Source organism: Amphiprion ocellaris, chromosome 7 (genome assembly GCF_022539595.1).
Source record: "Amphiprion ocellaris isolate individual 3 ecotype Okinawa chromosome 7, ASM2253959v1, whole genome shotgun sequence".
In the NCBI taxonomy this organism is placed as follows: Eukaryota; Metazoa; Chordata; class Actinopteri; family Pomacentridae; genus Amphiprion; species Amphiprion ocellaris.
In genome coordinates, this window is record NC_072772.1 from 38,062,290 (window position 1) to 38,076,152 (window position 13,863).

The following is a 13,863-nucleotide window of genomic DNA, read 5'->3' on the forward strand; positions in this document are numbered from 1 at the left end:
TCTCTCTCTCTCTCCTGTATGTTCCAGGGATGAGGGATTCACCGTCGAAAAAATGTTCGCATTTCAACCTGATCATTTTCAAGTTTCTTTCACACTGAAATGAAGTGCATGACTCAGGTCACACTCCTGCATCCTTATGTGACATATGATCTGAGTTGTCCTGAAAAAATAGATGTTATGGACTGTGATTGTTTTTCAAAAGGAAAAAGCCAAGGTGTGAAACAAAAATCAGTTTCCAGCAGCTGTTGGTGGTAAAGTGTCCAGTGCCCACCACAGCCAGAGAGAAAGGTCAGTGTAAATAAAGTTATTACCATTAATAATATATTGCATTGTTTTTCTTAAATTTCATCATCCTGTTTTAAGTGTTGTTTACCTGATACTCACGCAGTCATGAGCACATCAGGACTGATCCAATGTGATTGTAGAATGTCTGCATTTTATGTAGTTTACAAGTGTTTTCGTGCTACCTGTCAAAATCACTTTAAACCATTTAAATAATTTTAAATCACTTTAAACCACGTTGTCTTGAAAGGTGTAAACACTGTTTTATTGACTTTTAATACAATTAGTATTTCTATAGATTTTAAAATTAGAAATGTTTATAGTATTATACAGCAAGTTTTTTAGAGTATATACTAACCGTTAACGTTCATGTTACTAACCTGTCTGTTTTGCCTTTTAGTTATTTTTGTTTTTGTATGTAAGCTGCTGAATATTTTGAATTTCCCTCGGGATTAATAAAGCGTCTGTCCGTCGAGTCGTCGGATCCTCTTGATCCTCATCAGGGTCATGGGGGGCTGGAGTCTATCCCAGCTGACTGCGGGTGAAGGCAGGGGACACCTGGACAGGTAACAGTCTATCACAGGTTCACCTGGACAGGTAACTGTATCACAGGGCTACACAGAGAGACAAACATTCACACCTATGGACAGTTTAGAATCACCAATTGACCTCAGCATGTTTCTGGACTGTGGGAGAACCTGGAGGAAACCCACGCATGTACAGGAGAACATGGAGACTCCATGCAGGAAGATCCCAGGAAGGCTGGGACACAAACCGAGGATCTTCTAGCTGTGAGGCGACGGAGCTAACCACCAAGCTACTGTGCAGCCTGCTGCTACTATTATTTTTTTTATTGTCTAATATTCAGATTATTGTCCAGATGAGTAGTTGATCATTCTGTTAATTGCTTGTCAGAAAATTGGTTAAAAAAAAAAAAAAAAAATATGGGATGCCAGATTGAACAGGCCACACACCTGAATATATTGAATTTGTAATAGCAACAACAACAACCTGGTTGTGTCACATTTCTGTGCGTTACAAAATGTGTTAGGTGGGAAATAATAATAATTAGAATTACTATGATGTCAAAAACGTACAGAGGAAGGAGAAAATGAGATTGAAAACCTAAATGCAGGATCTAAAATCATAAAGTGGGCATAAATGCTTTCTTACAGTGACATAAAAAAACTGAAAATACACACATTTGACTTTTTTCTTAAGTGATGCAGTAGATGTATTAATTGTCAGAATAATTCAAACCCAATTTGCTGTTGCTGTCAGCTGTTTTGTGTAGGTATTATGTTTGAAAATGAGTTAGAAGACCAAATGCAGTTGTCTTTTGTGCTTTTTTTTAATTGACTTTTATTTCTAAAAATGTAATTCTCAGTACCTCAGCTAAAATGCTGTGCAATTATGTCTCACTGGGGCATTCAACAGACTCACTGTCAAAACAACCACTTGTGATTTCTGCTGTTAAAGTTTTGCAGAGGTTTTAGCTAAGTGTGTGTACATGTGTAATTGTGGTGCATAACCTTTCATGCTTCTGTTTAAATTGCTTGAAGCGGACCAGCGGTCATCAAGCTTTCTGTATCAGCAGAACGATGGTGCCGCCGCTGTTTGCTAACATGGTTCACTTTGTGTGTCTCTGCAGGGGGAGGTGGTGCACTGGCTGGCCTGTTGGCTGGATGCAGCCTGCAGGAAGGGCTCCACTCCCACAGTGGGTAAAGGACTGATGGAGGGAGGATCCTTCACTCGTCCAAACTCAGGTCAGACGCTGGCGCCTCTGCAGGACAATAATCCAGTAAAACCTGCCTCTGAATACGGCCCAATGCATAAAAACACTCAACTATTTTAAATAACTAATGGATTCTGGTTAAATGTCTTTTATTCTTTTAAAGCTGTGTAATCCTTCAAACTACTGGATCATGAACTATGTGTTTGCAAACTCAGGCTTTGCCAAAGTGAGTTGAAAAATGTCAGCAGTTGTTCAGTGAGTTATTTTAAACAGGAGCCAGTGAACAAGCACAGTAGACCTGTTTTTATATCTCCTCTTTGTCTGTGTCACAGAGCTACCTCAGGTTATAAACATTTCTCAGAGAGCCCATAGTGTACACATTTAGAGGTTCCGAATTGATTTTGTGGGTCGAGTAGAATGTTTATAAGTATTCATTTTCAAAAAACACATTATTTTAACATGAATATTGGGATGTAGCAGCATCAGAAGAAGCTGCTCATTCTTTGTTTGAGGCCAAACTAGCCACCAGGCAGGCGTTTTGTGTTACATGGTGATGTAGATCAGTAACAGAAGAAATAACTGCACTCTGAATGAGATATTGTGATATGATGATAACAACAGAGCAGCCCCTTATTCATATGATTTCTGAAAACAGAAATATGTGAACTGGTGATTCCAACACAAGAATGATCCAGGATTAGAAAACGAATGCGTTTTACCTGCTGTCTTTAGATGCTCTGCCAAGGTGATTGTTGAGTTGTGATATTAAAAAGTTTTTTGCAAAGTTTATCTTCGATTTTAACGAAAATGCAACCACACCATCAAGATGACTTCTTCGACTTGGTATCAGACTATTTAGTTCAGCCACTGAACTGAAAATGTTTTCCTGTTCTTTTTTAGACTTGTCGTTCTTTAACATCTGGGCTAGTTTCATTCTTAAACCTGCTGCTAAGTTTTTCTTATCTTAAAATGGATGTTTGACCACACACAGCAGTGAGCATGACTGATAAAATGCTGTAGAGTGAATTTATCTGACAAAAATCTGAGTATTTTTCTGTTTTTTCTCACTATTCAGTAACAGACACATCAATAATGCTTGAGTACTTGGAACCCAAAATGTGAAAACGGATTTCATACTAAGTTCTGTTATCATTTTCCTTTGGTGCCTGCTCAAACCTCTGGATGGTGTAAAACAATTCTCACTGCAAGAAAACCCTTGTTTTTATTATTTTACAGTGGAAAGTTAGTTGCTTTGTGTGAATGCTTTTTGACACTTGTGTCTGTTGAGCAGGTTCGTTTTTTGAGATAGAAAACAAACTACTTCTCTCCAATTAAGCTGTTTATTTTCTGCCATCAGTGTCTCAAAAGAATCTTGATCAAGGACCTTTTCTGTCTGGAACAGCCTCCCAGAAAATGACAAAGTCTGATATGAACAGAACATTTTATACCGTATTGTGAAATGTGATTGGTTATTGAACACAAACATATCATTCAAATATTGAACAGTGATTGGCTAAAGGTGGGGATAACCGTGGTGTAGACTTAGCTCTCCCATTGGTTGGTGCACAGATACGTCCATATCTCTGGCACACAATTCATCCAATCTCCAGGAACCATCCTGTAAAAGAACCTCCTAGATCCCTCTTCCCTCTCTCTACCTGTCAGTCTTATTCCTCTGTTAACTGAGATGTGATGCAGCTGCTGGTGGTGTCTCATAGGGAGGATTATTATGGTTTCCACTCTTAAACAACCTTGAGTTTAGCGGTTTCAGTAAAATTAGTTGTTTTATTATAAGGACATAGGAATGTGCTGTGTGTGTGAAAACACTCTTTGTACTTGTGTGTGTGTGTGTGTGTGTGTGTGTGTGCGTGCGTGCGTGCGCAGCTGTAGCTTTCCAGCCTGACCTGTGTGTATCCATCATGTATTTAACCCTTCAGAGCCTGGGGTTAATTCTCTCTCTCTATTCAGGTCAACACAACTCATACATTAATTACACAACAAATGGTTATTAATATTGTAATGTCTGTATATCTTATATAGACATAAAATATAATGAGGCGAAACGAGAGTGGTGTCTTTCAATGTGTTTACTTCTGAACTGCCAGACCAGACTGCCAAACATGGGGTAACAGGCATCCCATAATACCTTGCGCAGGTACTTCTTAAAGTGACCATAACACTGTTTCATACATTACAAATATCAATATTGTATTACTCATATGTGACATCAAGTTCAGTGTTCAGCTAGCAGTGCCTTAAAAAAATAAATCCTAACATGTCCTTGTCTCAGTCTGATCCAGTTCTTCTCTAAGATGAGGAAGTGGGCCGACATGTCCAACCTCTCGCAGGACTTCAGGCTACAAATGGATGGCTGGAGCGAAACTTTGAGGTCTCCACCGTGATCTTCCGCAAGTTTGATGTCTTGATTTAGTAGTAAGAGACTTCCTTTTTGTCCAAACCATTTGACTCTGATGGTGTGTGTCCACTGCATTCAATGTTCAACAAGTGAGCAATGGTTTTGTTTCCATGAATATAAACATATATGAAGAGTACATTGTAGTCCAGATTGTTTTCCTGGTCATAAAACTGTTCACCAAGAAGTGTTTCTATTGGAGAGCTGTTACAGTTTAGGGCTGCATGTGGCAAACAGCTGCTCGAAAATAATAAAAGTTGCTATATTTAACAATAGCGCTTCTAAGCATCCAACTTATACTTACTCCTTGAGTGCTCTTTGCTACTGTGACCTGGAAATCAGTCCCCTCCGCCATCATGGAGGATCTTCCAAACCTTTAAATGCTCAGTAAGGAGAGTGGAGCTTAGTGCGAGTAAACACAGCTGTGTTCTACGCACAGTAACTACAGGTTATGTTTCTGTGGTTTAGTGTCTCACACACACACACACACACATATTATTTATCTTTAACTGCAGTATTTTTCCTCTGATATTCTTCTTTTACTGCAGCATTTTAGCTCTAATATTCATCTTTTACTGCAATAGTTTAAATGTATAAGAGCTCATTGTTTGCATCTATTGTACTGCAACTAATGTATTGCATATATTATACTACAACTAATGCATGACAGCTAATTTTTTACAGTAACGTATTAGAGCTAATGCTTATCATCAATTGTACTGTTAGATCTAATGTGCTACAGCTAATGAAGCCTGAGTGTTGACCAAATGACCACAAAAAGACACAAAATAATCACAGAAACAAAAAAATTTGAACAAAAACACACAAAAATGACCGCAAAGAGACACAAAATGACCATAAAGAAATGCAAAATGATCACATAACCAAAAATAAAACAGAAAAATGAATACATTTGAAGGGACTGAACAGGAAAACAGTGTGACTTTTGACTTCTTTCAAAGCTGTTTCACTGTAATCGTGTTTTGATAGATAGATAGATAGATAGATAGATAGATAGATAGATAGATAGATAGATAGATAGATAGATACAAACTTTTATTATTTGGATGATGTTCATTTTGTTGTTGACTATCATAGGATAACGTTATTTCTTTTACACCGACAAATCAAAAATAAGATGGTTTCACCTTAGCTGACATGTTTCAACTGCAACTGCAGTCTTCTTCAAAGCGTCATCTGGCGTGTGCTGACGTGTCCTTTTTATCATGTGACCAGTCTGACAGATCTGTCAGAATCTGTCAGATAGGCCACGCCCCCCGCCGTCCGGTGGTCTCTGGAGGATGGAGTCCCAGGTATTAGAGGGTGTAGTCCCCCTCGTCCCGGTTCATGGAGCAGCTCGCCTGCTTCCTGATCTCGATGGCCTCCTTGATCCATCGTTTATGTTTGTTGGTCTCTGATGTTAAAATCCTGCCCCTGTCCCAGTCCATGATAAGATTATTTCTTTTGCAGTGATCCCTGATGGCTGATTTTTTGTTTTCTTGTTCGGCTTTTTCTTTTTGTGTTCTTGTGAGTCGTCCAGTTCATTCATTTATTCATGGCATCAGACCACATGAGTCGATAACAGCCTCGTGGCCTCTTCATTAACCCCTGCCGTTCCCTGGTTCCCTCCAGATGAGTCGTGGCCCCTCCAGTCAGGAAGCAGCAGCGGAGAGCTCTCTGGATCAGGAGAGGCCCAGGCCCAGGCCCTGTGGTGGGGACACCACCTGCAGGTGGCGCTGGTCAACACGGTGGCCTTCAGGGGCATCTGGCAGAAGCAGTTTCTGTTCACCAACTCCCAGAACCTGCCCTTCATCCTGTCTGATGGGACTCCCATCAAGATGCCCATGAAGTACCAGGCTGCAGAGGTCAGCTTTGGTAAGAGACCAGAATCATCCACTGGATGAGCTTCTAGGATGCAGTTAGAAGGAACTGTTCAGTTTAGTTATAGAGTGTATATACAGTGTATTATATGACTGGGTGTAATTCTGTGATTAGTTTCACTCATCTGAAGTCGCTTCTGCTGCACGTTTCACGCAGCATCCTTCCCTTCTGCTCTCCCTGTGGTTGCTCTTATTTTTATATATATATATATATATATATATATATATACACACACACACACACACACACACACACTATATTGCCAAAAGTATTCGCTCACCTGCCTTGACTCGCATATGAACATAAGTGACATCCCGTATCCCGTTCCTAATCCTTAGGGTTCAATATGACGTGGGTCCACCCTTTGCAGCTAGAACAGCTTCAACTCTTCTGGGAAGGCTGTCCACAAGGTTTAGGAGTGTGTTTATGGGAATTTTTGACCATTCTTCCAGAAGCACATTTGTGAGGTCACACACTGATGTTGGACCAGAAGGTCTGGCTCTCAGTCTCCACTCTAATTCATCCCAAAGGTGTTCTATGGGGTTGAGGTCAGGACTCTGTGCAGGCCAGTCAAGTTCATCCACACCAGACTCTGTCATCCATGTCTTTATGGACCTTGCTTTGTGCACTGGTGCACAGTCATGTTGGAAGAGGAAGGACCAGCTCCAAACTGTTCCCACAAAGTTGGGAGCATGGAATTGTCCAAAATGTCTTGGTATGCTGAAGCATTCAGAGTTCCTTTCACTGGAACTAAGGGTCCAAGCCCAGCTCCTGAAAAACAAGCCCACACCATAATCCCCCCTCCACCAAACTTTACACTTGGCACAATGCAGTCCCACAAGTATGGTTCTCCTGGCAACCACCAAACCCAGACTGGTCCATCAGATTGCCAGATGGAGAAGCGTGATTGGTCACTCCAGAGAAGGTGTCTCCACTGCTCTAGAGTCCAGTGGTGGCTGCTTTACACCACTGCATCCCACGCTTTGCATTGCACTTGGTGATGTATGGCTTGGATGCAGCTGCTGGGCCATGGAAACCCATTCCATGAAGCTCTCTGCTGAAGCACTGTTCTGGAGCTAATCTGAAGGCCACATGAAGTTTGATGGTCTGTAGTGATTGACTCTGCAGAAAGTTGGCCACCTCTTGGCACTATGCTCCTCAGCATCCGCTGACCCCGCTCCGTCAGTTTACGTGTCCTACCACTTGGTGGCAGAGTTGCTGTCGTTCCTACACACTTCCGCTTTCTTATAATACAGCTGACAGTTGACTGTGGAATATTTAGGAGCCAGGAAATGTCAGGACTGGATTTGTTGCACAGGTGGCATCCTATCACAGTTCAACGCTGGAATTCACTGAGCTCCTGAGAGCGACCCATTCTTTCACAAAAGTTTGTAAAAGCAGTCTGCAGCCTAGGTGCTTGATTTTATACACCTGTGGCCATGGAAGTGATTGGAACACCTGATTCTGATTATTTGGATGGGTGAGTGAATACTTTTGCATATATACACACACACACACACACATATATATATATATATATATATATATATATATATATATATATATGTATATCCAGTGAATTTAAAAGAGCAGTATTTCTATGAACATTTGGAACTTCAGTTATTTAAACTTCTTAGATGGTTGTTCAATAACATTTGTCAGTGACAGTTCTGATCATCATCAAGGTGATGTTTGACTGTTTCTTTGTCATTTTCTGAACTAAATGACATTAATCCCTCTCTGCAGCTGATCCCAGTGGAGCTTCTACCATCTGTTTCTCATCAACCAGTTCCTCTATCAGACATGCAGCTCCACATTTATTAGAAACTCACTGTTATCTCTGTAATCTCTTTATTTTCCAGTCCTGCCTGTATTTAATTACAACCTTGTTCCATTCAGAACATTTAAATACATTTTCTTTCACCATCCAATAATTGTTTATTATCACAGTGACAAGAGAAAATGTTTCACTTTCTCGATATTTAATAAAATGTTTAGTTAAATATGTTTGGCATTTACAAATGATGTGAGTCGTTTCTGTTTCTACTCTGGTGTTGTCTTTCTTTTAATCTGTTGGACATGGTTCTGTGACGTTTAAAGTGAAATCAGGTGGAAATAGACCTGAGCTAAACTCTACTGATGACTGAATCAGAAGAAGTCCTGACCTCATTGATCTCCTCTCAGGTCAGCTCAGGACGGGATCGGATCAGCGCTACACGGTTCTGGAGCTGCCGTTCCTGGGCCGCTCCCTGAGCCTGCAGGTGGTTCTACCCAGCGAGAGGAAGACGCTACTGTCCTCCCTGGAGGCTCAGCTCACACAGCGCCACCTAGCGTCCTGGGTCACCGGCCTGCGCAGAACCAGGATGGACATCTTCCTCCCAAGGTAGAGAACAATGCTTCAGGATTAGAGACTGGTTCAGGACTTGCAGACTCTTCATGAGGCTTGGTTCATAAACATGGATCTTCTTCTGGTGTTTCCAGATTCAGAATGCAGAACAAGTTCAACCTGAGGTCGGTGCTCCCCGCTATGGGCATCAGCGACGCCTTCAACCCCACAGCAGCCGACTTCACCGGGATCTCAGGTCAGTCCATCAGTTCATAAACATCCAGGATGTCCTTCAGGTTTAATCCCAGGTTCTTCAGGTATCTGACAGTTTGTTCCTTCTGAAGTGGAGGAGGGTCTCTATGTGTCTGATGCCTTCCATGAAGTCAGGATAGAAGTCACGGAGGACGGGACCAAAGCAGCTGCTGCTACTGGTGATAATATGATAGATATTAATATAACAAATAGATATTAATCCTACTGTTGTCCTCATTTACGGGCACCAAAAAATATTGTTTCCTTGTCTGAAAAAAGATCCAAAAATTCAGCAAAAAAATTCCCCAAATTTCTGAAAATTTGCAAAAGCTTCAGAAGAAAACTCCAATAATTCCTTAGAAGTTTCCCTTAAAAGTTTTATTTTAAAATAATCCCCCAGATTTGGCAAGAAAATTCTTGTAGATATTTTCAAGAAATGAGTAAAAATATTCCAAAAAAATCTATCTAAAGTGATTATATATATATCAGTAAAACTTCTACTATTGTCTTTAAGTACATTCACAAAAAAAATCAATCAAAATCCAGTGAAATTCGCTGGATTTTGGTTGATTTTTTTATGAATGTTGTTGAGAAACATTTTAACATTTTTTTTTCCACCAAAAAAATGTTCAACAATTTCCCCAAAATGTTGAAAATGTGGACATCAGAAGTTTCACTGTGAAAATATTTTTTTCCCACATTTTCAAAATTTAAAACAGGTCAATTTTGAGCCGCAGGACGACACGAGGGTTAATAGAACAGAACAAACCAACTGTCTAAAGTTTCTAAAACATGATTTTCTATCCCTGCAGCGATGGTCCTCCTCAAAAGATCCCGAGCTCCAGTTTTCAAAGCAGATCGGCCGTTCTTATTTCTACTGCAACAGGTTCACACAGGTATTTACTTCACATCATACAGATGTTTTCAATGTTTTAGTCTAGAAAAGCACCCTAGTCAGGGTATGCTGTTTGACATTTTAGTTTTAGTATGAAAATAAATAGATCTTTGAATGAGTTGCACTGATCAGACACTACAGAAATACTCAGTGGAGCAGACAGGTTTGAGCTGAGCATCAACAGGTGACCTATCCTTGAGCTCCTGGAGGGTTTTTGTGAACAGAAGCTTTGGAACACGTGTGTGAATTACTCCTGTTGGACCTTCTCTCTCAGAAGTTTAAAAATGAAATTAATAAATAATCTGTTTCTGTTCTGTGATTCATGTTCAGTGGTGAAATAAAAAACCATCCAGGAAACTTTTCTACATTGATGCAACGTTTCCCAGAGCTTCATCTGATGACCTGAAACAGAACTGACCTGCTGATGGAGGACCTGTTGAAGAACCCTAACTCTGTAACTGATGAAGATAAAGAAGAAGGTTTTCCTGTCAGGTGTAACTGATGATGATGAAGGTTTTCCTGTCAGGTATAATTGATGAAGATGAAGGTTTTCCTGTCAGGTGTAAATGATGAAGGTGACGATGGGGGACGACTGGGGGACCCTGACGGGGTGAGCTGGTGTCTTCATTTGCACAACTGACTTCCCCTCTTGGACGTCCCTTAGTTCTGCCCCTAGTTCTGCTGCTACAGGCCTAGGCTGCTGGAGGACCTCTCTGGATGCACTGAGCCCTTCTCTATCTACCATTATATTTAATATATATATACCATTATTGCATTACACTCACTCTGTTTCTCCCTGTGTCCTTTCTCCGAGTGTCCCTGATCCCAGAGCTGGATGCTTCAGATCTGTGGTGGTTCTCCCACCAACTGGCCTAATCTCCATCTGTGGGATGCTGCTGCTGCTGACCTTCCTCCAGCCCACTGCTTCCAGCTGCCCATTTCCATCAATCTACTCTGCATCACCCTCACTATACTTGATTTGCTCGTCTACATATTTTTGAATTTACCACCAGCTATATATGTAGTATATTTAATGCCAGAGCCATACACCATAGCAGTAAACTATAATCAGTTTCCAGCCCAGAGGGATATATGCACAGATTTTTTAAATACCATGTAGAAGACTATATACAGGAAGATGAGGTATCAGTTCTTGCACATAGATATACAACAGTCCTTTATTACTCCCCAGGTCAGGGGAAATTTCCAGTGTTAGAGCAGCAAAAATCTTTCAGAGCAGCACTAACTACAGTTTACTACAGTAAAGATAATAATTATAATAACAATAATATATACAAGAATGAAAAATGAATAAATACAGTATTACTACACTATAAGTGACATCAGCATAAAGTGGCTTGTGGAATACATGTAATTGTAAAAGTGCAGAAAATGCCAGCAGTGCAAGGAGTTGTGGAGATTTTCTCAAAACAGGTGAGTCCTGTGAATATGACCAAAATATGAGATAAAACTACCAGAAACATGTACAAAATGACCAAAATATGATTGGTTGATAATGTATCAGTGTTGTTATTGATTATTGATCGGTTGCAGGGACAGAGATTTGTGTCTTGAGTCTCTGCTGTCATCTAATCTCTCTCATGTAAGATCATGTCACAGGAGGGGGCGCTACTGACCTCTTGTGGACACAGGCGGTAACGACACGACATTATTACTAACTGTATAGCTGGCGACATTACAGGTGAGCAGCACTTCCTGTTCATCTTCAACGTAAAAGCATCTTTCTTTATTGTACATTTTATGTCAAACGTATTACTAAGCGATTTAGGTCGATTCAGAAGGATCTCTGGTGTAAACCAAGTCGTATTTAACGACAGCTAGCTTCTCCACTTGCTCCGATTACTTTTGTTGTAGTCTGAGTCACGTCCAAACAGGAAATGAATCCACAATGTAGCTAATGACAATCTATAGCTGCATCTCCGTGATGGCAGCGTTAGCGAGCTAGCAGCTAATCAGAAGCTAGTGACAAGCTAACTCCAGCGCTACCAGCAGCGTCTCTTTAAAAGGTGCTGATCACGATATCAGGCTGAAACATTAGACCCGGGACAGGAAACGGAGCTAGAGCTCTGTGTCTTGGAGAGAATTGATTTTAGAATTACACGTGTTAAGGTATTAGTCCGTGTCATAACAAACCCTCGTTAGCACTTCCGCTAGCTCGGCTAACACTTCCGTTCACGACTGCATTTGTACATTAGCTATAACGTGTTTATTTTTGAACGTATAGTGACAACAAACACAATTTGAGGGAGTCGATAAGCTAGTGGTCCTGAAATAGATTTTGGTTCATACTGCAGATTCTTCTGAGTCTGACAAAACCACGTTTTAGCCTAAGAGCATTACGATAGTTTTACGTTGAAACAGGAAGTGCTGCTCATCTGTACTGTCGCCAGCTTTGCCTCAAATAATAATTAGTGTCGTTACCGCCTGTGTCCGCCAGAGAGCAGTAATGTGTACAGTAAAGATAATTTCACAAGACTTGAAGCCTAAATATGCTTAATTTTCTCTGATGGAAAGAAAACTAATGAATTCTTTCTGTTTTTAACGTTTCTGGCTGATAATTGAGTCCTTCTGGTGATAATTCTGGTCGTTATAAGTGTGTATGTGTGTGAAATGAGGGCTTTTTATCACTTCTTTAAAATTATTTCTATTTTATATTTCCCACTTTTCTGTGTTTCCTTTATAAATGGACAATATCCGACCTAAACGTGAGATTTATGTTTAAAATACTATGATTTTAGTTTCTGAGCTCAGATGTGAAAATGTGTTTTGTTTTTTACTTATTTAAAAAAAATTCTACTGTATGTTTTCCTTTTTTTGATATTTTTCAAATATATCAGTAAAAATGTATAAATTTATAAAGAATAATTGGAGATTGGAGGTTTTTGCATGGATGATTTATATGAAATGTTCTTATCAGTGTTTGGAGTATTTGTGAAATGTTTTAGTAAAATATTGGACTGAAACAGATTTTTATTTTCTATTTTCATTTTGATTCTAAACAGCACAGAATCTGAAAGAAAGTGAAATGTAAGAGTTTTTTTGTGTGTGTTTTTGTCTTTGTTAGGCCATAAAACAAGTTTACTCGTGTTGTCGTGGTGTTTTGGGCACTAAAAATGTTTGTTTTTCCACTGACAATAAAGAATCTAATCTAATGGAACCTGTTCTCTCTGACTGGAGTTCAGGTTTCGTTGAGTCAGTTTACACTCAGAAAGTCCGATTTTGTCAAACCTTGTTCCCACAACCCCAACAGGAAGCTGCAGAATTTATGCAACAAAAGCCTTTTTTAAAAAAAAAATCCTCTTCCAGCTTCTGTTGGTTTTAATAAAATGATCTTTTAGTATTTCTCTGTGTTTTCCAGCGTTTTGATTTATAAACCAGGAGCTGCTTCACTGAGGAGAGTCTTTTAGTTTTCAGGTAATATGATGGTGAAGAAAATGTGTTACTGCAGTAAAGATTCCACTGAATTATTATTTGATCCATGAACTTGTCATCAGAATCCCTCAGTTCTTCTCCAGTTTGTTGCTGCTGTCGGGTGAACAGGTGAGCTCCAGGTGAACAGGTGATGTCAGCAGCAGGTCAGTCTGTGATTGGAGCAGTAAAACTCATCTACATTAAATTAAATGTTATGCTAATGTAGATGCACTCATGTGACATAAACTGTGAAGTCCACTCTAAACTGTATTAAGGCTTAGAGCCAGGATTTTTAACTTTTGTATCTCTGTGTTCCCCCCGCTGACCTGAGCAGGTGGTACGTTCCACTCAGACACACCTGACGGGATCAAACCACCAACACACAGCCACAGCTCCACTTTATTTAACCTTCACCTAGTTTTATCGATCTTTTCATGGTTTCTTCATCTTTGAATGAATATTTTTGGCACTAAGTGTGAACTTTTTGAACGGACTCTGCTCGTCAGATGGAGGAACGTCGGGGAGTTTGTTGGAAGATTCAGGTGAGAGGAAACAGAAGTAGGATGTTAGACAGGACTGATCTGCTGTCCTATCTTCATCAGACACTGATGCTGTGGCTGAACGTCAGGTCAGATCAGATCAGCAGC

At 40.1% G+C, this 13,863-nt stretch overlaps 1 protein-coding gene and 1 long non-coding RNA gene across 2 annotated transcripts; both read left to right on the forward strand.

Annotated features, from left to right (window-relative positions):
* The first annotated feature begins 215 nt into the window (after positions 1-215).
* LOC118471179 (uncharacterized) lies at positions 216-4,574 on the forward strand. The gene is made up of 3 exons (XR_008602140.1): positions 216-288; positions 706-2,048; positions 4,308-4,574. It is a non-coding gene; the product is annotated as an uncharacterized LOC118471179 (long non-coding RNA).
* Positions 4,575-4,810: 236 nt separating this feature from the next.
* Positions 4,811-10,108, forward strand: LOC111568909 (probable serpin E3). The gene is made up of 6 exons (XM_055011894.1): positions 4,811-4,817; positions 6,063-6,305; positions 8,496-8,694; positions 8,793-8,893; positions 8,982-9,068; positions 9,702-10,108. The coding sequence occupies exons 1-6, from the start codon at positions 4,811-4,813 to the stop codon at positions 9,878-9,880; spliced, it is 816 nt and encodes a 271-aa protein (XP_054867869.1). The 3' UTR covers positions 9,881-10,108.
* The last annotated feature ends 3,755 nt before the right edge of the window (positions 10,109-13,863 follow it).

What these genes read in the sequence shown, in the direction of transcription:
- LOC111568909 (XM_055011894.1), top strand. An exon ending in ATGGACATCTTCCTCCCAAG is followed by an intron (nt 8,695 to 8,792) that starts GTAGAGAACAAT and finishes TGGTGTTTCCAG; the next exon opens with ATTCAGAATGCAGAACAAGT. An exon ending in CGACTTCACCGGGATCTCAG is followed by an intron (nt 8,894 to 8,981) that starts GTCAGTCCATCA and finishes TTCCTTCTGAAG; the next exon opens with TGGAGGAGGGTCTCTATGTG.